General features: G+C 34.5%; 1 protein-coding gene across 1 annotated transcript in view; it reads right to left on the reverse strand.

Moving 5' to 3' along the window:
* LOC143258117 (glutamate receptor ionotropic, delta-1-like) overlaps window positions 1–17,098 on the reverse strand; it is a 34,366-nt gene extending 17,268 nt beyond the window's left edge. The window contains exons 1-7 of the mRNA XM_076517133.1: window positions 16,896–17,098; window positions 13,339–13,529; window positions 12,880–12,969; window positions 9,569–9,712; window positions 8,879–8,988; window positions 8,230–8,320; window positions 2,494–2,652 (exon numbers count right to left, since the gene is read on the reverse strand). Of these exons, the coding sequence (XP_076373248.1) occupies window positions 2,494–2,652; window positions 8,230–8,320; window positions 8,879–8,988; window positions 9,569–9,667 (459 nt within the window). The 5' untranslated portion in view covers window positions 9,668–9,712; window positions 12,880–12,969; window positions 13,339–13,529; window positions 16,896–17,098. The remainder of the gene's footprint in view (window positions 1–2,493; window positions 2,653–8,229; window positions 8,321–8,878; window positions 8,989–9,568; window positions 9,713–12,879; window positions 12,970–13,338; window positions 13,530–16,895) is intronic.
* Window positions 17,099–25,817: the final 8,719 nt, after the last annotated feature.

Genomic DNA, 25,817 nt, shown 5'->3' on the forward strand with positions numbered 1-25,817 from the left:
TAGAAATTTAATATTCATATTTTGTTATGACTGTGTGATAAATATTTAGAAAACAATAGTTATAAAATTTATTTAGATTTAACTTTCAGAAGAATAACACTGGGGAACACTTTTTCAGTAACTTTGAGTTGCATTGGATATTTTAACTGATTCTGAAGGAGTTTTAGGCGCTGATTTCAAATCTGAAATTAGTTTTTCTCTACAAGCTCTAGTTTGTATGCAATTTGAGGTTAATGAAATTGTACAAATGTGAACTTGCGTGAACCATGTATAAGCATTTTCACGTCCATATATATAGATAGCTTCTAATATTTTGATCATTCTTCCTTTGTTTCAGATCAAACATGGCTTCCAAAAATAGATATCATTGCAGAAACAAGCCTGATGCCTTCTGCTACATATGTGGATGCTACACACTCAATCGTCAGAGACGTAACATATCCTCGTTCGTCAAGCGTGCCTACAAGGCATATTTTGAAGTTCATCTTGGTGATCAAGACAAACAATGGGCTCCTCATGTTGTGTGCCACAATTGTGAGGAAATGCTTCGAGACTGGACCAAAGGAAAACGCAATGGTCTGCTATAAAAAATAAATAAAAATGTCAAATTGCATAAAATCTGTAGCTTGCAGACAAAAACCGACTTCAGATTTGAAATCAACACACTCAAATTGACTACAGAAAGGTCTTTTTTTAAATGCAACAAAATGAGTGTTCCCCAGTGTTATTAATCAGTATTTATATGATGAGTAATGAGCTAGCGTACATGTAATACCCAATAACATGCAATATTTTCTTCTGCGTTTCTTCATAATACAACAGTTTCTTATTGATTAGTTCACTGGATATTAGAAACCCCGGTTGTGGCTTTTCTGCGATTAAGTAATATCAGGTTCTCAACGTGTCTAGTGTTGAAAAAAAAAACTATTTGAAAGTGATTTGGTTTCTTTTGCTTCTCGCGCAAAGCTACACGAGGGCTATCTGCATTAGCCGTCCATGATTTAGCAGTGTAAGACTAGAGAGAAGACAGCTAGTCATCACCACCTACCGCCAACTCTTGGGCTACTCTTTTACCAATGAATAGTGGAATTTTCCACCACATAATAACGCCCCTACTGCTGAAAGGGCGAGCATGTTTGGCAGCTAGTCATTACCAACCATCGCAAACTCTTGGGCTGCTCTTTTACCAACAAATAGTGGAATTAAACGTCACATTATAACGCCCCTACGGCTGAAAAAACGAGCATGTTTGGTACGATAGGGATTCGAACCCGCTACCCTCAGATTATAAGTCGAGTGCCTCAACCACCTGGCCATGCCGAGCAAATTTAAAAAGACGAAGTACAATATCTAGAATGTCTTATACAATGTCTACATTGTACAAGAACGACATTTTCCGAAAATTTTTTCAATCATAACTGAGAACGTGGCGTTTAATCACGGACGTTCTTAATTAAAATATCTAAGTTTATATTTAACCTTGTTCTTGCTTTATACAAGAGAATATGCGTGTTTCTTACTCCATCTGTATTCATGACTGTTTAAGAAACACCTCTTTAGATTATAATTAGTATACTCCCATCTACACGATAGGCGAGTCTACTAGAATGCCCTCCGGTGGCCCAGCAATATGTCTGCGGACTTACAACGCTAAAAACCGGGTTTCGATACCCGTGGTGGGCAGAGCACGGATAGCCCATTGTGTAGCTTTGTGCTTAATTCAAAACAAAAACAAGACTACTAGAAAAAAGAAGTTGTTTATAACTATATCAAAACGTAACATGAGCCCAGCATGACCAGGTGTCTAGGGCGCTTGACTCGCAATTTGAGGGTCGTAGATTCGAGTTCCCGTCCTAACCAAACATGTTTGCCCTTTCAGCTGTGGGGACATAATGATACGACGATCAATCTTACTATTAATTGGTAAATGAGTAGTCCAAGAGTTGGCGATAGCTGGTGATGACCACGTGCCTTCTTTACACTGCTAAATTGGACAAGTATGGAGCAAATTGCTCTCGTGCATCTGCGAGGAATTTAAAAACAAATAAACGAATTAATAAAACGTCACAAAGATAAATTGTAGTTTTCACAAGGTAGTGTTATAATCTATTTAAGAGGTGTGAGCGACTATTGTTTTTAAAATGGTAAATTATACTGATATTAAATTATTTCATGTCCAGGGGAGTTTTGTAATCTGTTCCCATAATACCCGAGTATCAAACGCCCATTTATTTGTTATGTAAAGACCTTCTTCTAAAGTTTTTTTTTGTGAAAAACAGCAACAACACCATATTTCAGAACAGCTGGTATGAGTATTAACACTTTTACTAATAAAGTAGAGAACAATGTTTTGACCTTCCTAGGTCATCTTCGGGTTAACAAACTCTCTCTTTGTTCTCTACTTTATTAGTCAAAGTTTCAATACCCATACCAGCCGTTCTGAGATGTTTATATCAAGTAGGTTTGTCGTTATCAAGAAAAAACAACACCAACCTCCCACTCCAGGGGAGCAACAAAACTGAAAATATCCGATTGTTGACTCATTCGAGGCAGTAGGATGGTAGATGACTCTTGAAAGAATGGTATGGTAAAGTCGATCACAGCTTCACGTTCGTCAGTCATAGTTATTGAAGAGGCTGCTACGTCTACTTCCTGATGAAACACAAGAGATTCAATTAAGTGTACTTCCAGAAAATCAATAAATCTTAAAGTAAACAAATTAATCTCCTCACAAAATACCAGTTGAATTTTGTATTAGTTACCTGCGTGAAAATAAAAATTTACTGGTAAAGAGCAGTGCAATAAAAAACACGTTATAAACAGTTTACAACAAAAACTAAAACAATCAAGCATGTTGTATGTAGGAAAAAAAAACACGACAAAGTAACACATGGTCGTAACAATCGTGTTGGATGAAAAGAAATTGGATGAAATATGGAACTAGTAGAAAAATAGAATAATAATGTTAATGTATATGTAAAACTGGCTGGTTTGGATTGAGAAATTTTTTATGTAGAGGAGCGAATAACGTTTCGACCTTCTTCGGTCATCGTCAGGTTCACAAACAAAGAAAGAGGTAACTGACCTATAACTGACCACATGTTTGAAGGGGGTTCTGTGACTGAGTGTAGGAATGTAGAAGGCGTGCTTAGATGTTGGATTATATTTATTAATATAGGTATAAAGGTGCTCCTTTGTATTGGTTTATTTTGGGCTTGAGTTGTTGTATAAGTAAGGCTTCTTTAATTTTGCGTTTGTTTATGTTTGTTTCTTTATTTAGTATTTGAGTGTTTTCTATGGTTATGTTGTGGCTATTTTATTTGCAGTGTTCGAAAACGTGTGAAGATGACTTGTTATGTTCTTTGAATCTTTGAAAAAGCAAAATCAACTAAAAAAAGTAAATATATCTCACGAATTAAAAAACTCACGAAACCATATACTGCTGCATACCATATATTCCCGACATCACTAGAAAAATAACCAACATTTGGCAAAAACTAGTAACAAAATATGACATTCCAGTTTATACCAAAGTTATTCAAAAACCAGGCAGAAATCTAAGGTCTATACTAAGTAAAAACTACACTGACAAACACCACACCAACATTATTTATAAAATATAATGTGAGAACTGCCACGACTTCTATATTGCAGAAACAAGTCGAAAAATGGAAACCAGATTCAAAGAACACAAAAAGTCGTCTTAAGAAGTTTTCGAACACTGCAAGTCAAATAAACACAACATAACCAACGCAAAATTAAAGAAGCCTTACTTATACAACAACTCAAGCCCAAAATAAACCAATACAAAGAAGCACCTTTATACCTATATTAATCAATATAATCAAACATCTAAGCACGCCCTCTACATTCATACACTCAGTTACACAACCCACTTCAAACATGTGGTCAGCTATCGGTCAGTTACCTCTTTCTTTGTGAATCTGACGATGACCGAAGAAGGTTGAAACGTTGTTTGCTCCTCTACATAAATATTTTCTCAACCAAAACCAGCCAGTTTTATATATATATTTTTCTCTCCAAGTGGGTTTTCTCGTCATCACTGATTATTATTAATATGTATTAAATGAATTAAATATAAAGAAACTAGTGAACTATAAGCCTTTATTTTCTTCAGAAATGGTAGAAAAACAGTGTAAAATAAAACGATGAGAAAATTCAGTTTATAATGAAAAACTGTAATTCAAAGAAAGCGCTAATACAAAATCGAAGACAGTAGAAACACTGCATAAAATAAAATAAAACTTAAACTTCATAACAAAAAAAGTGATAAAAATGTTTAGAAAAAACAAGATTGTGATGAAGAGACAGACTGGGCTAATGTTAAATTTCCCGCAAAGGTACACGAGGGTATCTGCTCTAGCTGAAGACTAGATGGAAGGCAGCTAGTTATCAGCACTTATGGTCAACTCTTGGGCTACTCTTTTTACCAATGAATAGTAGGATTCACCATCACATTATAACACCCCCAGCTGAAAGGGCGAACATGTTTGGTGTGATGTAGATTCTCTCTCTCTCTCTGGTATTTGGGTAAATTTATGTGTATACCCAAGAGGGTCAGGTACACTCGACCTCTTCCTCCTTCCATGACTTTGTTTGAGTGGCCAGATTAATATATATTTCGATTTAAATACAGAATGGCTGGAGTAATATCAGAAACTTAGTCTGGTCCTTTTCAGGACAATGTCCATTTATTTTGTTCTTTGATTTTTTATTATTATTATTTTTATTTAATAAGTCTAGAAAGTAGATAACCTGTTTTATTTTATCTCCATTCTAATGCTATTTTTATTATTTTAAATGATTTTGTCGTAATGATCTAATGTATAGATTTAACGGGGAGAGGTGTTTAGGTCTCTCTTCATCATATATGCAATTCCTGTCTAGTTCGCATAACAACTCATGTTTTCTCAAATTTTTATCAAAATATTTTATTGTACTATGTTGTAATCCCTCTGTTATTGTTTGTGTGTTTGAATATTTATGCATAAACTTTGAAGAGGAGGTTCTACGTACTGTATATGCTGTCGTAAGTAGTATATTTTGTAATGACTGTAATTTGGTTTTCAATTGTTCTTTACTTACGTTAATCCATGCTGGAGCTGCATAATATACTACTGGTCTTGTATATGTTTTGTGTATTTTAAGGATGATTTCAGGTGTTGCTCCACTGTTTTTACCAGTTAGATTCATAGCATAGTTTGTTCTTCGTTTAGAATCATATGTTAATCCTAAAAATTTTGAAGATGTAGCAGTCTGAAGGCGTTCCCCATTCATGTAGATTTGGGGTTGAACTTTTTGATATTTCGTAGATTTTGAAAATATTACTAGTTGCGTCTTCGCTGTATTTATTTTACTTCTATATTTTTCACAATATTCACATAATATATATCGTTGTGGTTGTAGGTAAGTGGCTGCTATTTCTGGTGTAGGGGCACTTTTCCGAATTGCTACATCATCAGTGAGCTGAGACGCGTATCCATGGTTTGGGTCTTTTAGTGGCATATTGCTTACATACATGATGAAAAGAATAGGGCTAACCACCCCTCCCTGAGGGACACCAGCTTCAGGAGTGAAGAACTCCGAGAAAGTTCCCTCTAAGTTTACTCTACATTTTCTATTTTCCAAAAAGTTTGATAACCAGCGAATAATTCCACGCGGTAGTCCAATTTCATACATACGGAACCGAAGACCATTGTGCCATACAGTGTCGAATGCTTTCTCGATATCAAGGAAGCAGGCGACAGTGCATTCTTTTTCATTAAAGCTGTTTATTATTGTTTCAGTTAACCTAACTAAATGATCTGTTGTTTGTCTATATTTTCTAAATCCGTTTTGTTCTTCTGGTAATTTTGAATTAATCTTCAAAAATGTGGAGAGTCTGTTGCTTATTATTCTCTCAAGAATTTTACCTCCACAGCTGGTCAGGCTGATCGGTCGATAACTCTTTGGTTTATTGGCTGGTTTTCCTTCTTTGTGAAACATTAAAATATTAGCTTGCTTCCAAGAAACTTGGATGTATCCAGAATGTAAAGATAAGTTAAATATTGCTAATAGATGGTCAAATAATTTTCGAGTGCCTTTTTTGAGAAGTATTGTTTGTATTCCATCATTTTCTGGTGCTTTGTTTTTTGTATTTTTGATTGCTTGTTCAAGTGCATTTAGTTTGATTGTTTTGGTGAGTAGTTGGGTATTATGGTTATATGTTTGATGTGGATTCGAACTCGCCACCCTTAGATTGCGTGTCAAGCGCCGTAACCACCTGGCCAATTAAAATTGCTAGAAGAAAGGAAAGGAGAAAAAGTTGAATGCAAAACAAATGAAGACAGTGTAGTTGGTAAAACAGATAGACAAACTGTTTAAAAAGAAAAATCAAGAAACCGGTAGCACCCGCTAGTGCAGCGGTAAGTCTACGGATTTATAACCCTAACTTCAGGGGTTCGATTCACCTCGGTGGGCTCAGCTGAGAGCCTCGTGTAGCTTTGCTGTAAGAAAACACACACACCAGAAACCTGTGAGAAAAGCCATTTAACGTCACAAAATACAGAAGAACTTGTATCTATTAAGTTGATGGGACAAATCATACAAAGTTAAGCATACAAAAGAATGAATGGTCGGAACAAAAGAGACAAGTCATTTTGTGATTAAAAATACAGGAAAAACGATGTTTACTAAAATGATGGGATAAGTGGGGGTAAAGTACAAAAACATGTGTGGGGTAAAGTACAAAAACATGTGTGGGGTTAAAGTACAAAAACATGTGTGGGGGTAAAGTACAAAAACATGCGTGAAGGGTAAAGTACAAAAACATGTGTGGAGGTAAAGTACAAAAACATGCGTGGGGATAAAGTACAAAAACATGCGTGGTGGTAAAGTACAAAAACATGCGTGGGGGTAAAGTACAAAAACATGCGTGGGGGTAAAGTACAAAAACATGTGTGTATAATAAAAAGTTAAAACTAATAAGAAGAAGGTGATATAAATAAATAAATAATTGATAAAAGTGCCTCATGAAGAGGTAAACGAATCTAATAGAAATTCTAAAAATGTCTGAAAATATTATGTAAAGAAAAAGTTAAGCTGTTGATTTTGGTAGGTGATAACAAAGCTGGATTAATACAGTTTGCAATAGCAAGAGAAAAGAAATTGACAAGTTGATAAAAAAGAGAAAAAAAGCTTAAATTAACAGGTAGAAAAAATCCACTACGTAATGCAATATCAGAACTAAGTAGTATACAATAAAAGTAGAGATAGAAAGTGGCATGTTTTAAAATGTGGTGTAAGTAAGCGATCATAAAAGTGTAGTAGAAACCAGAACACAATAAAATATTAATAGGAACTAAAAGTGATAGAACTGTAATAGAAACCAGTACGCGATAAAAGTTTAGTATAAACTAATAATGATAAAAAAATTGTAATATAATATGTGTCAATAGGAACCAATTTAGGATAAAATTATATAGAAAATGTATTAGAAACCAGTGGTGATGTAGAAATATATTGTAAAATAATAATAGAGCACTACAGAAACCGGTAAATATTAACAATTGTAAATGAAAGTGTAGTGTTAATATTGAATAGAAATCATTGGGTGGTAAATTGTCAAACTGGTATGTAATACAAGTGTAAACAAAATCTGTGTCATTACTTGTGTTTATTGTTGCAGAGAAATCCTAATTCAGTAGCCACCTATAGCTGAACTTACAAGTAGTAATAAAAATCTATAGTAGAAACCGATATGTGATAAAAATATAATAGAAAGAGATACGTAATAAGAGTGGGAAAGAAATGGATACATGATAAAAGTATAGTAAATCCCGATATGTAATAAAATAATGATATAAAGATGCGTTAATAAAATACATAAAAAATAATTGATAGTAAAACTAGTAAAAAGATACTGAACAGAGAAACAAACTGAAATGATATTTGATAGACATATTTTACACGGAATGAGCATGATTCGATTTGATTGTTTGTTTGTTTGTTATTAAGCACAAAACTACACAATGGGCTACTTGTGCTCTGCCCACCATAGATATCGAAACCTTGTTTCTAAGCGATGTAAATTCAAAGACATAACGCAGTGCCACTAAGGGATGAGTAATGTTCGACTAAAAACAATAACTAGGTTTTAAGGAAGATATTTAAAGTACTTAACGTTAGTAATGCTATCAAGTGTTTGGGGAGACGCTTGATGCCACTTACTTGTCTCATAACCATGCCTATCATGCCATTCCAAGTTCCATTGTCTAATTCTTTTCCCCATTGGCCATCATACGGCTCTAAAAGTCTGTAACTGAAAACAAAATAGGACAGTATTCTATGTACGTAGAGTATTTCTATCCTGTGCACATGACCTTATCATACAGATAAACGTCGGATGCTTTTCTCAGCAAACAATATTTCGATACGTGAAAAATTATTTTAGGATTTTCTCGTGAAAGCACTTCCAGTAATAAAACATGCACAAAACATAACATTGTTCATTTTACTAAATCTTTAAAGTTGCACTGAAGAGCCAATCAGACATCTAGCTGAGCTGAGGAATTGAAAAGTGAAGAGTACACGATAAATAATGTTGTTTAATGGAATTATTATGTTGTTTGACTATAAACTATAACTTCAACAGTTAAAAAGGATTAACATTTTTTTCTATAGTAAAATCTAACATTTTAAAAGAATTTGTCTGGTCCTGATTCATCCCATTTCTTTCATTTACATATTAAATATGTAATAAGTACCAGAAACCATAAGTCATCTAAAATATTCGGTGAACTGCGTAAAATACAGTATTTTTTAAACCTTTCAAAACGCATGTTTATTAACGTCATGTTGTAATTATCACTACACCTACCTAAAACCATAAGCCTGTTTAAAAACATTCAAAACCTCAGGCAAAATCCCACGTGATCCAGTTCTCTCTCCAGTGATTTTGTCTCTTTCAAAAATCATGAATGGAGGTCTCTGAAATTACAGTTACATTGTAAACAATAATTTATAGAAAAAATAAATGCTCAGAACTTTATAAATATATTCAACATCAAGAACTCAAAGGTTAAAAATTGTCATTTTGTGACGTTTGAGAGTAGTTTGGTTTGTTTTGAATTTCGCGCAAAACTACACGAGGGGTATGGGCGCTAGCCGTCCCTAATTCAGCAGTGTAAGACTAGAGAAAAGATAGCTAGTCATCATCACCAATCGCCAACTCTTGGGCTACTCTTTTACCAACGAATAGTGGGATTTACCATCACATTATAACGCCCCTACCGCTGAAAACGCGAGCATGTTTGGTGTGACGGGGATTCGAATCCGCAACTCTCGGATTAGGAGTGGAGTGCCTTAACCACCTGGTCATGCAGGGCCTTAAGAGTAGGAGTACACGGTTGTATTATTTTCAATAAGTTTAATTCAAACCACAGCATTAAAAATGTGAAACGCTTGTCATAACGGATCCTGGTGGGTATATTCTGAAAACAAAAGATTTGAAATGGAATAGTATCATGCTTAATATATGCAAGTTTGGTTCATTATTTGTTAAACTTACCTCAATGGTCACTATTAAAAGCTGTTTTTTCTGTAAAAAGTAAGGGTAATTGGAATTGAAGTCTTGACATAAGTTGGAGTCGATGCTTGTTGACCCCATATAATTACAACCGTCTTCAACGTGAGGGCAAGAGTCATCGCTTTGCTGAATGAAACAGAACATTATATCGGATGTTTTGTAACAGTTCAATGCTTTTGGTTTTTATATAGATTACAATGCATCAAATATACAAGACATATACAAGAGCGAGTGTTTTCTATCTTGATTATTGGGTTTACTGTTACAGATGAAACGAAAGAAAAACATTCTAATATACCGCACGATTAAGATTCCATAAACACCACAATCAATGAAAGATTTTGTAGGAAAGAGAATGCTGAAAATAAGACTGACAAACTAAATACTATCTATCACGAGGAATCTACTGAGAAACTAAACTCTAATGGTCCTGATGATAGTGTCGTGAAACTAAACACTTAAGATTCGTAGAATAGTGCTGATAAACTAAATGTTAACAGCCCGGAAAGCAGAGCTGATAAACTACATACTAATTATCCAGAGAAATCGCAGAATAATCAAATACTAATGATACAAAGAATTGTGGTGTGTAATGAAATATTAGCGACTATGATAACAGAGTAAAGAAGACCCGGAGAACACTACTCTGAAACTAAACAACAACAGTCCTGAGAATAGTAAACAGTACTGATAAGCTTAATACTAACAATACTGAGAAGGTAAGTACTAACAATACTGAAAACAGTGCTGAGAAACTAAATAATAAAAATCGTGAAAATAGTGTTGATAAACTAAATATTAACAATCCTGAGAACAGCGCTGATAGTCTAAATATTAACAATAGTGAGAAGAGTACTGAGAAACTAAATACTAACAATACTGAGAACAGTGCTGATAGTCTAAATATTAACAATCAGTATTGCTTTCAGTATTGAGAAACTAAATATTAACAATAGTGAGAAGAGTACTGAGAAACTAAATACTAACAATGCTGAGAACAGTACTGAAAAACTAAATATTAACAATCTTAATAACAGTACTGAGAAAATAAATATTAACAATCCTGAGAACAGTGCTGGAAAACTAAATGATAACAATCCTGAGAACAGTGCTGATAAACTAAGTACTAACAATACTGAGAAGCTTAATAATAACAATTCTGAAAACAGTGCTGATAAACTAAATAGTAACAATACTGAGAAGCTATATACTAACAATACTGAAAACAGTACTGAGAAATTAAATAATAAAAATTTTAAGAACAATACTGATAAACTAAATAATAACAATACTGAAAATAATACTCTGAAAATAAATACTAACAATATTGAAAACAGTACTCTGAAACTAAATACTAACAATACTGATAAATGAAATACTTGAGTTGTGATTATCTTTTTCTATCTACTTAGTTTTTTACCTATTGTTGATTGCTCATTAATATTATAATAACGCATGGCTTTAGTATTCATAAGAAAAGTGTTATTTTATTCAAAAAACACTTTTATAAAGTATTGTATAAATGGGAAGAAATTATATGTCAGGTTTCGTGCAGAATAATATTGTTTGTTTGTTTGTTTTTTAATTTCGCACAAAGCTACTCGAGAGCTATCTTTGCTAGCCGTCCCTAATTTAGCAGTGTAAGACTAAAGGGAAGGCAGCTAATCAATACCACCCACCGCCAACTCTTGGGCTACTCTTTTACCAACGAATAGTGGGATTGACCGTCACATTATAACGCCCCCACGGCTGAAAGGGCGAACATGTTTGGCGCGACGTGGATGCAAACCCGCGACCCTCAGATTACGAGTCGCACGACTTAACACGCTTGGCCATGCCGGGACAGAATAAAATAGTCAATATTTGTTTGACTTACCACATAAAACATTTCAAGTATAATACAGTTTACTTGTTACACTTATCCATTAAACTATTTATATCAGCTGATTCTTATGGTCATGTACATTAAGGTATTATTTTTCCATTCATATATAACGTTGACGTGACTAAGTTAACTCACGCTGATTGAAATCCGTGACACTGAAACGAGTGAACCAGCTTAGCCTAACGTTTATATTCACTCATGTTGTTATTGTTTTGTTTCTTTTGTTTTTAGTTAAATAATATACACTGATTGAAACAGGTCTTGTTGTATTTTAAGTCGAACCAAACGTTTATAAAGAAATACATTACTTCTTACATGAATAAAATATACCAAAGAGTAGTTTTTCTAGTACATAGATGAAAACGACTTCAAGGGGAAGAAATAATGTGACCAAAGTGCTATCTTTGTACTCATCTTGAGAGATCTTTTTTCTTTGAAGTATCAACGATAGAGGCTGTAATGCTTCACTTTCTCAGTAGGTGGCATCAACCAACAAACTCAAATTGCTGCACATGCCAATGCCTTTTGTGAGAGCATGTGGTAGGAGATCAGACCACAGACGTCTGAGAAAATGTAGTTTCATTTAGTTAATGGGCAAAGAAGTAGTCGTTTTTTTTTTTTTTAGAATTAAGCACAAAGCTACACAATTGGCTATCTGCGCTCTTTACACCATAGGTATCGAAACTAGGTTTTTAGGGTTCTAAGTCCGCAGATATATCTCTTTGCCACTAGGGGAAGCTTTAGTATATGTAGAAATGTGTGTGTGTTTGTGTGTTTTCTTATAGCAAAGACACATCAGGCTATCTGCTGAGCCCACCGATGGGAATCTAACCCCTGATTTTAGCGTTGTAAATCCGTAGACTTAACGCTGTACTAGCGGCGGACATGTAGAAATACTCTTTTAAAAATGTCCCTGACATGGGATTAAGCAATGTTTTTAACGAGAATATAACAACCAAATGATATTCATTACTAAATAATTTTTGTTGATATAATGAAATGCAGTGTAAGTAATTTATCTCAAAGTGGCTATTATTTCATTTTTCTATTAATTCATTTTTTAGAGTTCTCAACCAAGGTGACCGAAGTATTGTGAAACTAAACTATAAACGTATGTGAACCCCCGCCTTGATTGCATACCCTTTAAGCATTGTTAAAAATCAATATATTTTATATACGTGTTTACAGGTTACCTAATCATATCAATTATACACGCGACGAAAAAGATTATAGTATAATTCACAAATGTATAAGTTAGTATAACATTACACGTTTATATCACTAGCCTTTTATATCAATTCTTTATATAATCAAACTTCACTGGCCTTTTACATGCATCCTTTACAACTCAGCTTCGTCAGTAGCATTCACTTTCTAATTTATCATACATTTTTCGTCTTCACTTTACCTCGATCAATTTCGTTTGGTTTTCTTCACGCAAGGTTTTCGTTAGCCAATCAAGAAGGGAAGACACAAGACAGGGGTGCCGACGGTGTGCCTGAAAATTGCAATGAGAAAACAGGTTGAAATTACTTTCAAAGTGAGACTGCGATCTTTCACATTATTTAAAAATACACGTCTTATCACGTTCTTACTGAAAATTAGCTTCTCGTCTTTCAGATTGTAAAGAACCTATCTGTCTGTCTTTAGTAATTTATCATTTATTTCATTAGCTGTTTAGTTTCTCTTTCGATCGACCAACAATTTAAAATTTAAAATCATTTATTCCTCTAAGGTTCTAGCTGCAGCGCTATACAAGACATTTGTGAACTATTATGTGTGTGTGTATATATATGTATATATAAGTATTTTTAAAAGTTGTATTTAATTCTTTTAATTTACATATTTTTCCGTGAAATAGGCTTACCTCCACATTTCCAACTTGAATGTGTTTAACAGTTGAAATCGTTGATTTACAAAAACATGGACAGAAATGTATAAACACAGCGACTACGTCAGTTTGGTGAAACAGACGAGTGTATTTATCAATGTTTCTACAAGGTACTATAGCCAGAACAGCTTTGGGCCTTCTAAGTTTTGAAATCAGCTTATTTTCCACTAGAGTACGAAGAAAACAAACAACAAAAGAGAGTAAAATACAGTTATAATATAAATCTAAATATAATGTAAATAGTCGAAATTTCGTGAATTACATTTGACCTCAAAAAAGATTATGAAAGTAAAACCCAAAATGTAGTCATCTGGTAGAACCCGCAATGATCTTGGTACAATACGAGACTTAGTTCCAGAACTACTTCGTGCTTAAGTGGAAACAAACAAATAATTGTATTTACCATTTGGCTTATGTTAGACTTATTACATTTGTAACATTATGCTATTAATCACGTTCCTCAGGGATTTTCCAGAATTAAAAGGGTGTGAAAATCCCAAAGAAACTTGGTTAAGAACGTAATGTTAAAAATATAATAGGCGTAACGTATATTTTTTTAGGACCCGGCATGGCCAAGCGTGTTTAGGCGTTCGACTCGTAATCCAAGGGTCGCGGGTTCGAATACCGGTCGCACCAAAAACATGCTAGCCCATTTCAGCCGTGAGGTCGTTATAATGTTGACGGTCAATCCCACTTGGTTGTGTGTGGTGATGACTGGCTGCCCTTTTTCTATTCTTATACTGCTAAACTAGGGACGGCCAGCGGAGATAGTCCTCGAGTAGCATTGTGCGAAATTCAAAAAACAAACAAACAAAACTACTGTTATTTTCCTGCTCTTTACGTTTCATAACATTAAATCCTAAAGCTGTTTCACGTATTACTATTTGGTTTCAGCCTCGAGTTATTATAATAAAACTGGGCTCTTAAGACATAACGGTTTGCGGGCGTAGAAGTTTAATCCAAGGGTTTTTTTTTTATTAGTGTCATTCCGTTGCCGAAAAAAATCTACTTCGTATTTTGGGGCCACAGGCGCGATATAGGAGTGACGATCAAATCACAATATTCAGCCACTCATGAGCAAGATAAGAGATAACGACGGTAGTTGTTAACTAGAGAAACAAGACTAAAAGCCCTTTATCTCAAAACTAGAGACGGCTAGCATAGATAGTCATTACAGATCTTTGTGCAAAAAGTTAAACAAATTAGCAATATTAGGTAAGAAAGAAATAAAACCTGGTTATATAGTAGCTGGGGTACCGCGCGAAATAACAGAGACGTTCATTAATTGGGTTGATTGAGAAGGAGAGATACACAGCGAGTTCTATAAAAAATAATTATAAAAAAAGGTGTAAAAGTAACATTCATAAGTAACTTTAACATTCTGTATTATAAGAGTGAACCGGCATGGCTAGGTGGTTAAGGCACTCGACTTGTAATCCGAGGGTCGCGGGTTTGAATCTCCGTCACACCAAATATGCTCGCCCTTTCAACCGTGAGGGCATTATAATGTGACGGTCAGTCCTACTATTCGTTGGTAAAAGAGTAGCCCAAGTGTTGGCGGTTGGTGGTGATGACTAGCTGTTTTCCCTCTAGTCTTACACTGCTAAATTAGGGACAGCTAATGCAGGTGGCCCTCGTGTAACTTTGCGCGAAATTGAAACCAAACTGTTTTATAAACCTTAGCTTTTCATTATCCGAACAACGTATGATCAAGCTTATGGCACTTTAGACAGTTAATAAACTTGATTAGAGATAAGAACTGCGACGTTACATCCCAAGTGTTTCGCTTCATATACTGGAAAGAAGTCAGTTGACAGAAGTAAACAAAACGTGTTTGTTAGGAGCGTCAGTGGCTAACTATGGAAGAATAGAATTACACATGTTACTTACTATGAATAATGTCTCATGACTTTCTTCTCTTTAATCTGTCTGTATTCAAAGAGGACATTGATACGTTTTAAGCCCCAGATTTTCTGTTCAGTCTCATATCACACGTATACAACATTTTATTTGAAATCTCATCCTTAGCAGTAGTTTTGAGTAGAGAGGATGAACGAATAGACTTCCTAATTTTGAACTTCTAACTAAAGGAAAGGAATCCGCCTGAAGGTACTTACAGCTACAAGAGTTTTGTACAGCTCTTTGAGTCACAAGTGGGAATTGACTGTCATGTTTATAACGCGCACAGAGCTAAATGTAAGGAACGCGATCAACGGATCACTCCTTTAATCTTTCACTTTTTTATTCGGGAGTCCGGTAAACTGTTCACTAGGTTAGGCTTAGTCCAAACATTTTATAACGTAAGTGGAAATAAGGAAAAAGATAAGAACTTGCGTACTTTATCAGCTCGTGTGTTGACATAAGATTTGCTGTCAAACCGGTGACTTACTTTGCTTAAAGATCAAAAGAAAATATAAATCTTTATCACCATAAATTTACAATTAATATCTCTCTAGAACACGATTATGGGATAGATACACTTGAGAAATACCTAACACTTGTAAATACATATCAATATAGTTTAAGCCTATTTCTCTCTCTACCTACGTATATATGTGTATGTTTATAATATATGAAAGACAGATTTCGAGTTGACATACATATATATGTTACAATACAGAGTGATGCACAAGTCACACTTACTAACACTTTTCTAAAACATGACTTTGTTTATTCACTCTTTCTTTTTAGTTTGCCCTAACAATTGAGTGGTGATCCTCTCACGTGGAAAACCTGCATGTTCACCTGGTCTTATAGTATTGCACTCATAATTTTCTGAGAAACGTCAAACACTTGTTGTTCGTCACACGCCCAAATAACCCGAAAAATCTCAAACAGGGAATCGTAACAGCTTATACAATCGTAAGATTGGTTGTTGTTGTTTCGTTGTTATTTTGAATTAAACACAAAGCTACACAATGGGCTATCTGTGCTCTGCTCACCACGGGTATCGAAACCCGGTTTTTAGCGTTGTAAGTCCGCAGACATACCGCTGAGCCACTGGGGGGCGATCGCGAAGGATACGAAACGTTAGTAGGAGCATGATCGATAACAATGTGTCGTGCACATTTCTGTACTGATAAATGTGCAACTTTTGAATCATATTGTTATACCCCGAGTTACTTAAAATGATATTTGTTATATTTAAGTACTGCACAAATAAATTCAAGTGTAGGTGATCACAAATAATCTGAAAGAATCAAAAGTGTCGTTGTGGAATTATTTTCATTAAATGCGAAAGATTTGTTTGTTTGTTTGTTTGTTTCGAATTTCGAGCAAAGCTACACGAGGGATATCTGCGCTTGCCGTTCCTAATTTAGTAGCTAGTCATTACCACCCACTGCTAACTCTTGGGCTACTCTTTTACCAACGAGTAGTGGGATTGACCGTCACATTATAACGCTCCCAAGGCTGAAAGGGCAAGCACGTTTGTTGCGACCGCGATTCGAACCCGCGACTCTCAGATTACGAGTCGAACCCCTTAACCCACCTGGCCAGGCTGGGCCGATACGAAAGAAGCAAATTCATCTTACGTAGTTTTTCTTTCGCCTCCCCGTCATCTTCAGGAAGCCAGACATTTTGAAGTACTGCTAATCTTGTTCTCACCAGAGTAGAGTTTATTTCCGTAAAGGCTGCCCAGACGACTCTGTGCTCTACAGAATCATACGACCTATGCACGTGATCATGGATTTCAGTTTCTACTAGAATCACTGAAACAGAGAAATCCGTCAAAGGGAACAGTAGTTATGTTGCAGCAAATAAAATCACAACCTCATTTTCTTCGAAGTACGAATATCTTAGTTCTTTACCACCAAACCAGTAAACACCAATCGAGAGAATACCAATCAATACAGTAAGTAAGTAAAGACAGGACTGAAACGTGAAACTTGGTCTCTTGAAGAGATGAAGTGAAAATTAGCGGATGAAATAACCTTAAGTCATGTACAGTTCAACCAGAATAATGTATATCAGACTTAAAGGAAACATTCTAGATACTGAGTCGTTTGCACATTTCATACTAAGGTAAAGAAAATAAAAACAGAACTTCAATCTTGTTTTTCTCCTGTAGTTATAGAACATCCAAAAACGTTCTTTTATTCAGCAAATGAGTTTTAGAGTAATGAGAATGTTTGTACACCTTTTGTTCGTTTTATTAGCTCCTCAGTCGTACATTAGTAAAATAAAATATCATATCACTCGGATGTAATATATCCATACAACTCACCATTCTCCTCTATGGATATAATAAGACAGGTAGGCCTACACGAACAAATATCTAGCATTTACATACAGGACAGACATCTGGATAAATAGAAATACCAAAGCACATGCGGCAAAACTGACAGGTAATAAGATATACGTTCTTAATAATTATTTTATTACATAAATATCATATTTAAAGATTTCTTAATAATTCGCATTATAATAGCATTGAGACAATAAAAAACAACCATCAAACTGAGAAATATTAATTGAATATAAAATTACTAACTGATATATCTAAATCTATGTTTAACTTACTGCATTCTTTAACCTCAGTGATATTAATTTGAAATGATCAAAAGTGCTTGGAAGTAGACGTTCGTTACCCTAAATATGTAAGAAAATGTATATTATATATGTAAAAACGGCTGGTATGGGTAGAGAAAGCACTAGTAGAGGAGCGAACAACGTTTCGACCTTCTTCGGTCATCGTCAGGTTCACAAAGAAAGAAAGGGTTACTGACCGGAGCTCACCACATGTTTCAAGGGAGTTGTGTAACTGAGTATAGGAATATAGAGGGCGTGCTTAGATGTTGAATTATATTTATTAATATAGGTATAAAGGTGTTCCTTTTTATTGGTTTATTTTGGGCTTGAGTTGTTGTATAAGTAAGTCTTTTTCAATTTTGCGTTTGTTTGTGTTTATTTCTTTATTTGGTATTTGGGTGCTTTCTATGGTTATGTTGTGTTTGTTTGATTTGCAGTGTTCGAAAACGTGTGAAGGTGAGTTTTTATGTTCTTTGAATCTGATTTCCATTTTTCTACTTGTTTCTCTAATATGACATTGGAGTTAATACAAAATATGACATTCCAGTTAATACCAAATTTATTCGAAAACCAGACACAAAACTAAGGTCTACAATATGTAAAAACTACAATGACAAACACAACACCAGCATTCTTTATAAAATACAATGACTTCCACGACTTCTATATTGAAGAAACAAGCAGAAAAATGGAAACCAGATTCAAAGAACACAAAAAGTCATCTTATATCTTTTGTGCCCTAGTAATACCAAGCGTGGATCGCGCGTACACCTTATTCGACTTTATTACTCATCGAGATGTCTACCAGCTTGCCCTCAAATTGAAATTTTTTTTAAGCAGGGTTAGAGTAAGTTAATTATGAGACCTTGGGCGTGGTTAAATAAATCAGATGAAAGGGTTTGACCTCTTCAATCCAAAACTGTAATTAGATCACAAATCGGTCAAGAGTTGATGGAGATATGAGCTAGAATTGTGCATTTGAAAAAGAAAACAAAATTCAGAGCCTTTCTATGAGCCACTATGCCGCGGCTGAAAAATACGATAAACTTAGAGAATGTAGTCTATCTGAAGATTTAAAAACACTGTGAAAACTGTAAAAGTACTGTCTTTGCTCATGTCTTCAAACACATCGGTTACCACTAGATATCACTTATAGACAAAATATCTGAACATAACAAGAATGTTAAAATAGTTTTTCTAAGATCTCAAAAACGTACGGCAAAACTCTAGAAGGCAGCTGTACCTAAAATTTCCGAAATGCTAGTAAAGTATAAATGTTAAAAATATATAATTATACCCTGGATGTCCGAACATAACGTACTCTGAAATAGTCAGTTGTACCTAAAAACCTCTCAATAAAACAACAAACTTTCTACCTACAACCTGACACGTTAATAGTTAGGCTACACACACGACCTCTGGAGGAAAGAGAATAATAATAACGAAACAAAAACAAAATAGTCAGTTTCCTTTGACGTCACAGAACAACACATTTGACATGTAGTGAAAGTCTAGGTTGACGTGCATTATTCGTCTATTAGTTTTCACGCTGAGCTTTAACGTTATATTAATAACATTTTTGGCATTTTTTTCCCACATAGGTAGCTTACCTTTCTTTGTAATACAAATTCTACCCACGTGCTCACATCTTTATTGAAGGTAATGTAGTGCACGTGCACGTGTACATAGCTTGCTGGAGCTATAAAAATAGTATAAAACCTGCAGAAGTGACTGAATAGCATTTACATAGAAATCTGTACCACGAAATTAGCTCGTATTGTTAAAATATAAATTCCTATATTTATGGTATTGAGGTACTAGAAACATTTTGATTGGTATTTTCTTTTATATTCTGAAATTTCTTCTTTCATTTCAAAAAGGCGACATGGTAAAAGTCATAACATTTATCAAGTTTTCATGAACAACATATTATAAGCAACACTATTTTTTTTCTTTTCATTGAATGTACAGAATAAAACTTATGTTTAATTTGTTCAGTTTTACCTCACACATCATCATCAGATGAGATACAAAAACTGAAGCTGACACACGTGAATTAAAAATAAGAAAATAACATGCGTATCCATAAAAACAACAATATAGAATAATTCATCAAAAGAATAGTTAATGAAGTAATTATTAATGAAAGTCGATATATAAGTAAAGCTTTACGTAAGTACGGAAAGTGGTTTCACAAATAAGACAGACAGGACACTTATTTGTTTGAATGTATGGTCAAAGCCACACAATGGGCTATCTGAGCGCTGCCCACCGTGAGTATTAAAGCTCGGTTTCTAACGTTGTAAGTCCACAAATAAGGAGCAGTGAACCAGAGTTTACGATGTTTAAGTACTTTAAGGTTCAGTCTAGAAAATGTATCAAAGAAATTAAATATTGTCATATAAAACTGGATAAACATTAAATATTACTATTTTCTGTTAAACATTTTGTAGTGAAGAAATTAAATATTGTCATATAAAACTGGATAAATATTAAATATTACTATTTTCTGTTAAACATTTTGTAATGAAGAAATGAAATATTGTCATATAAAACTGCATAAACAATAAATATTACTATTTTCTGTTAAATATTTTGTAGTGAAGAAATTAAATATTGTGATATGAAACTGGATAAACAATAAATATGACTATTCTATATTAAACATTTTGTAGTGAAGAAATGAAATATTGTCATATAAAACTGGATAAACAATAAATATTACTATTTTCTGTTAAACATTTTGTAGTGAAGAAATGAAATATTGTCATATAAAACTGGATAAACATTAAATATTACTATTTTCTGTTAAACATTTTGTAGTGAAGAAATGAAATATTGTGATATGAAACTGGATAAACAATAAATATGACTATTCTATATTAAACATTTTGTAGTGAAGAAATGAAATATTGTCATATAAAACTGGATAAACAATAAATATTACTATTTTCTGTTAAACATTTTGTAATGAAGAAATGAAATATTGTCATATAAAACTGCATAAACATTAAATATTACTATTTTTTGTTAAACATTTTGTTGTGAAGAAATGAAATATTGTCATATAAAACTGCATAAACAATAAATATTACTATTTTCTGTTAAACATTTTGTAGTGAAGAAATGAAATATTGTCATATAAAACTGCATAAACAATAAATATTACTATTTTCTGTTAAATATTTTGTAGTGAAGAAATTAAATATTGTGATATGAAACTGGATAAACAATAAATATGACTATTCTATATTAAACATTTTGTAGTGAAGAAATGAAATATTGTCATATAAAACTGCATAAACATTAAATATTACTATTTTCTGTTAAACATTTTGTAGTGAAGAAATGAAATATTGTCATATAAAACTGGATAAACATTAAATATTAGTATTTTCTGTTAAACATTTTGTAGTGAAGAAATGAAATATTGTCATATAAAACTGCATAAACAATAAATAAGACTATTCTATATTAAACATTTTGTAGTGAAGAAATGAAATATTGTCATATAAAACTGCATAAGCAATAAATAAGACTACTTTTTGTTAAACATTTTGTGGTGAAGAAATGAAATGTTGTCATATAAAACTGCATAGACAATAAATAAGACTACTTTTTATTAAATATTTTGTAGTGAAGAAATGAAATATTGTGATATAAAACTGAATAAACAATAAATATAACTATTCTCTGTTAAACATTTTGAAGCGAAGAAATAAAATATTGTGATATAAAAGTGGATAAACCATAAACAGGACTATTCTACGTGAAACATTTTGTACTGAAAAATTGAAATATTGTCATATAAAACTGAATAAACAACAAATATGTCTATTCTATGTTAAACATTTTGTAGTAAATAAATTAAATATTGTGATATAAAACTGGATAAACAATAAATATGACTATTCTATTTCAAACATTTTGTATGTACCTGATAAGCAATAGATAAGACTATTCTCTGTTAAATATACGAGGTCTGTTCAAAAAATACGCGGACTGACGTCATAAAACAAAATGTACTTTATTTAGAAGTTACAGGTCTGGGACTCCTTCAAAGTACTCTCCTCCCCAACGCACACACGTATCCCAACGGTGTTTCCACTTGTTGAAACAGTCCTGGTACGCTTCTTTTGTAATGTCCTCCAGCTTTTTCGTCGCATTTGCCTTAATCTCGGAAATCGTCTCAAATCTTCTTCCTTTCAAGGGTCTTTTGAGTTTGGGGAACAAGAAACAATCGGAAGGAGCAAGGTCAGGTGAGTAGGGGGGGGGAAGAACAGTGATCGAGTGTTTGGCCAAAAAACTCACGAGTTCTGAGGGCCGAATTTCGCAGCAACGCGGTGCATCTTCAATTTTTCGGTCAAAGTCTCGTAACAAGATCCAACTGATATCCCACACTCTTCAGCAAGCTACCTGACAGTCAGACGTCGATTTGCCCGCACCAGGGTGTTGATTTGATCGACGTGTGGGTCGTCAGTTGACGTGGAGGGACGTCCAGGACGCTCATCATCTTCAATGGACTGTCGACCATCCTTAAAACGTTCATGCCACTTGAAACATGCCGTACTCTTCATAGCAACATCACCGTAAGCCGTGTTAAGCATAGCAAAAGTTTCAGTCGCAGATTTTCCAAGTTTAAGACAAAATTTCACAGCAAGTCGTTGCTCCTTCAGGTCATTCATTCTGAAATCCGCCAAACGAAAAAATCGCACTTCACTTCAAACCGCGTAGCTAATACACAAATGAAGATATCTGCAATCGGAAAATGGCGTCGTAATCAGCTGATCTGTGCAAACCTAGCGACACCAAGCGGATTTCCTGGAACCAACTGGAGCCGCGCAATTCAAACAGTCCGCGTATTTTTTGAACAGCCCTCGTATTAAGCGAAATACATCTTATGCCAAAACTGGTGCATCGGAAACAATGTTGATCTCCAGTTTCAGTAGCAGAAACAAACGAAACGTAATATGTCCTCACCTGGTTGGTATGGTAGTCAATCGCAAGCTAACGTCCCAAGTGACTTTTTGTAAACTGGTGTAGTACATCTATTCAGTTATCTAGTAAGACTTTGCTCAGATCTTTGAACGAAAGGTCTTATGGGCATTTTCTTGTGGCAGACGAAATATAGATTTGAAGTATTGTTTCTAAACACCCTTAAATTGAAATCCACAATGGACTTGCTATTGAACTGATAAAGAGAGGGTAGCTAGTTAACAGCACCCAGCGTCATTTCCTTGGATGCTCTAATCGAACAGTGGAATTTTACCGCATGTTCCCGAAGTGTAGAGCTTGATTTTTGTGGCAACGGGACATGAACCACTGACTCTTAGATTTAAAGTCTGAGTTGCTAATACCTTGCTCAGTTTGCAAACGACTCATTTCGCTGTATGAAACATTTTAATATCTTGTACACAATGTCATTTATTTATCTGCTTTGCCTCCCCAGTAGAACAGCGGCATGTCTCCACCTTACAACACTAGAAACCGGGTGTCGATACCCGTGGTGGGCAGAGCACAGATAGCGCATTGTTTAGCTTTGTGTTTAACTTAAAACCATTCTCTGTTTTGTAGAGTTTAGTATTAAAGACCAACAAAAAACCCAGTTAAAACTTGCCGTTAGATATATTTTTATTTTCAGCAGAACTTAAAGAAGAAAGCAGTATCCAGTGTAAAACCTAACCTTACAAACAAAAATGATCATGACACTTTGTTACGTAAACTACAGACAGGTTGGTAATGAGTTACAGCAACGGGTTTCAGAACTGAAATCTCGGGTTTGAAGCCGTGCGATACAATAATATACACCCTGAGCTTTAAGCTGTGGGTGCATTATAAGACCGACAGTGAATCCTTTAGAGGGTTGCGGATGATTGGGCGTTGCTTATCGGCTGTCTTCTCTATGGTCAGTAGTCCAAAATTAGAGACGGTAGTAAATAGTTTTCGTAGCTTTGCCAAAATTACGAGTCCATCGTAATTTGATGCGTTCCTCCTTCATTTCACAGACATCAGGAATATTACTGGACTTAGTTATTTTCTCAGAAGTAAACTTATACTTGAGTTTCTTATTTAATCACAAACTATGAGATGTGTTATCTGCGCTGTACCCACCGTAGAGATTCCCCCGCTGGTGCATCGGTAAGTCTACGCATTTACAACGCTAAAATCAGGGGCTCCATCCCCCTCGGTAGACTCAGCAGATAGCTCGATGTGTCTTTGCCGTAGGAAAACACATACACACACCGCAGGGATCGAGTTCTGAGTTATAGCGTTAGAGGTCCTCAATTTTACCACTGAGTCATCGAAAGGATGTTTAGTTTATAAACAGAAAGAAAGAATTGTGATGAGAGGCTCGAATTTGTGTGTCCACAATTTCATGACATATAATCCTTTTTCCAAAACGAAAGACCATGAAAGTAAACGAGATTTTGTTAGTGATAACAAAACTCTAATATAACTCTAACGTGATTGAAGTAATTTTTACTAGAATATGACAAAAAAAAGTTATAGAAGTTAATCACATTTTTACATTTTCAAATAACATATAGATTTAACAGATACACGAGTATTCTTTAAAGGAATCCATTCTTAAAACAATAACACAAAGTTTCCACTCCTGGTACGTGTAATTTGTCCATTTTTTATGCGTTAGTATAAATTTTCTGTTCATCAACTGTCGCTTCAAAACTTTTCTCAGCAAGAGCCCATGACCTTTGAAGACTGTAACTTAAGCGCGAAAGATTTGTAACCTAAAAGTTTAATCAGCGAATTAATTGACGAAAGTAAAGCCCCTCGGTGGCTGAGAGGTAAGTCTGAAGTTTATAATGCTAAAAAACAGGTTTCGATATCCATGGTAGGATTTTTGGTTTGAATTTCACGCAAAGCTGCACGAGGACTATCTGTGCTAACCGTCCGTGATTTTGCAGTGTAAGAGTAGAGGGAGGGCAGCTAGTCATCACCACCCATCGCCAACTTTTGATCTACTCTTTTATCAACGAATAGTGTGATTGGCCATAACTAATAACATTCTTACGGCTGAAAGGGCAAGCATGTTTGGTGTTACGATGATTCGAACCCAAGACCCTCAGATTGCAAGTCGAGCGCTCTAACAAACTGGCAATGCCGGGCCTCCAGGGGCACAGCTCAGTTAATACTGTGTAGCTTTGGGCTTAACAACAGACAAACACAAGGAATTTAGAAAAAAACAAGAATAATTTGATCAACTTTTGCGTAATTATTATCTTCCATAGATTAATGCATTGGAGAAGCTATGATGTTGCTCTATTCTATTTTTTTAGGTTAAGTAATGAAACAGGTCAGCCACGAAAATGTTAAAAACAACAACATCTTATAATTAAGGTCTCGAATGGAGACATTGCTTTAATGCAAACCTTCATAAGTCTTGTGTCAATGATGCAGTGAAAAATAAAAACAAAGAAGCAAATATATATATTGATTGGTCTTTGGTTACCATGTTCGTTCGTAGATAAACATTAGTCAACTAAATTGGAAGCTCTAACTGTAGTTCTTAAAGACAACTACAGCTTATTAAATGACGACTATGTGTTAATGTGTTAGTTGGTTATTTTATTTTGTTTGAACTAAAAATCAAAACTTATAACAATAACACTTAAAAACGGAGTTCCAGACCCGCGGCGTAGCAAATAGTTGACGTGCCCCAATTGTAGCATGACGTTAATCTCTCTGGTCATGTTGCCGCAAAACCGCGCTCAGCACTTCGGGGCCATGGTAAGCAAATCCCACAGTTCGATCCGATAAGAATAATCCAAAAGTTAACAGCGGGAATGTAGTTTACTAGCCATCTTCTCTCTCGTGTTTCTATTTAGTATTAAGAAAAGTCATGAGCCTAGAGAGTATATATATATATATATCTTTGCACGAAAATTTGGAAAACGAATAAACTT

This window comes from Tachypleus tridentatus, chromosome 7, assembly GCF_004210375.1.
Source record: "Tachypleus tridentatus isolate NWPU-2018 chromosome 7, ASM421037v1, whole genome shotgun sequence".
Taxonomy (NCBI): Eukaryota; Metazoa; Arthropoda; class Merostomata; order Xiphosura; family Limulidae; genus Tachypleus; species Tachypleus tridentatus.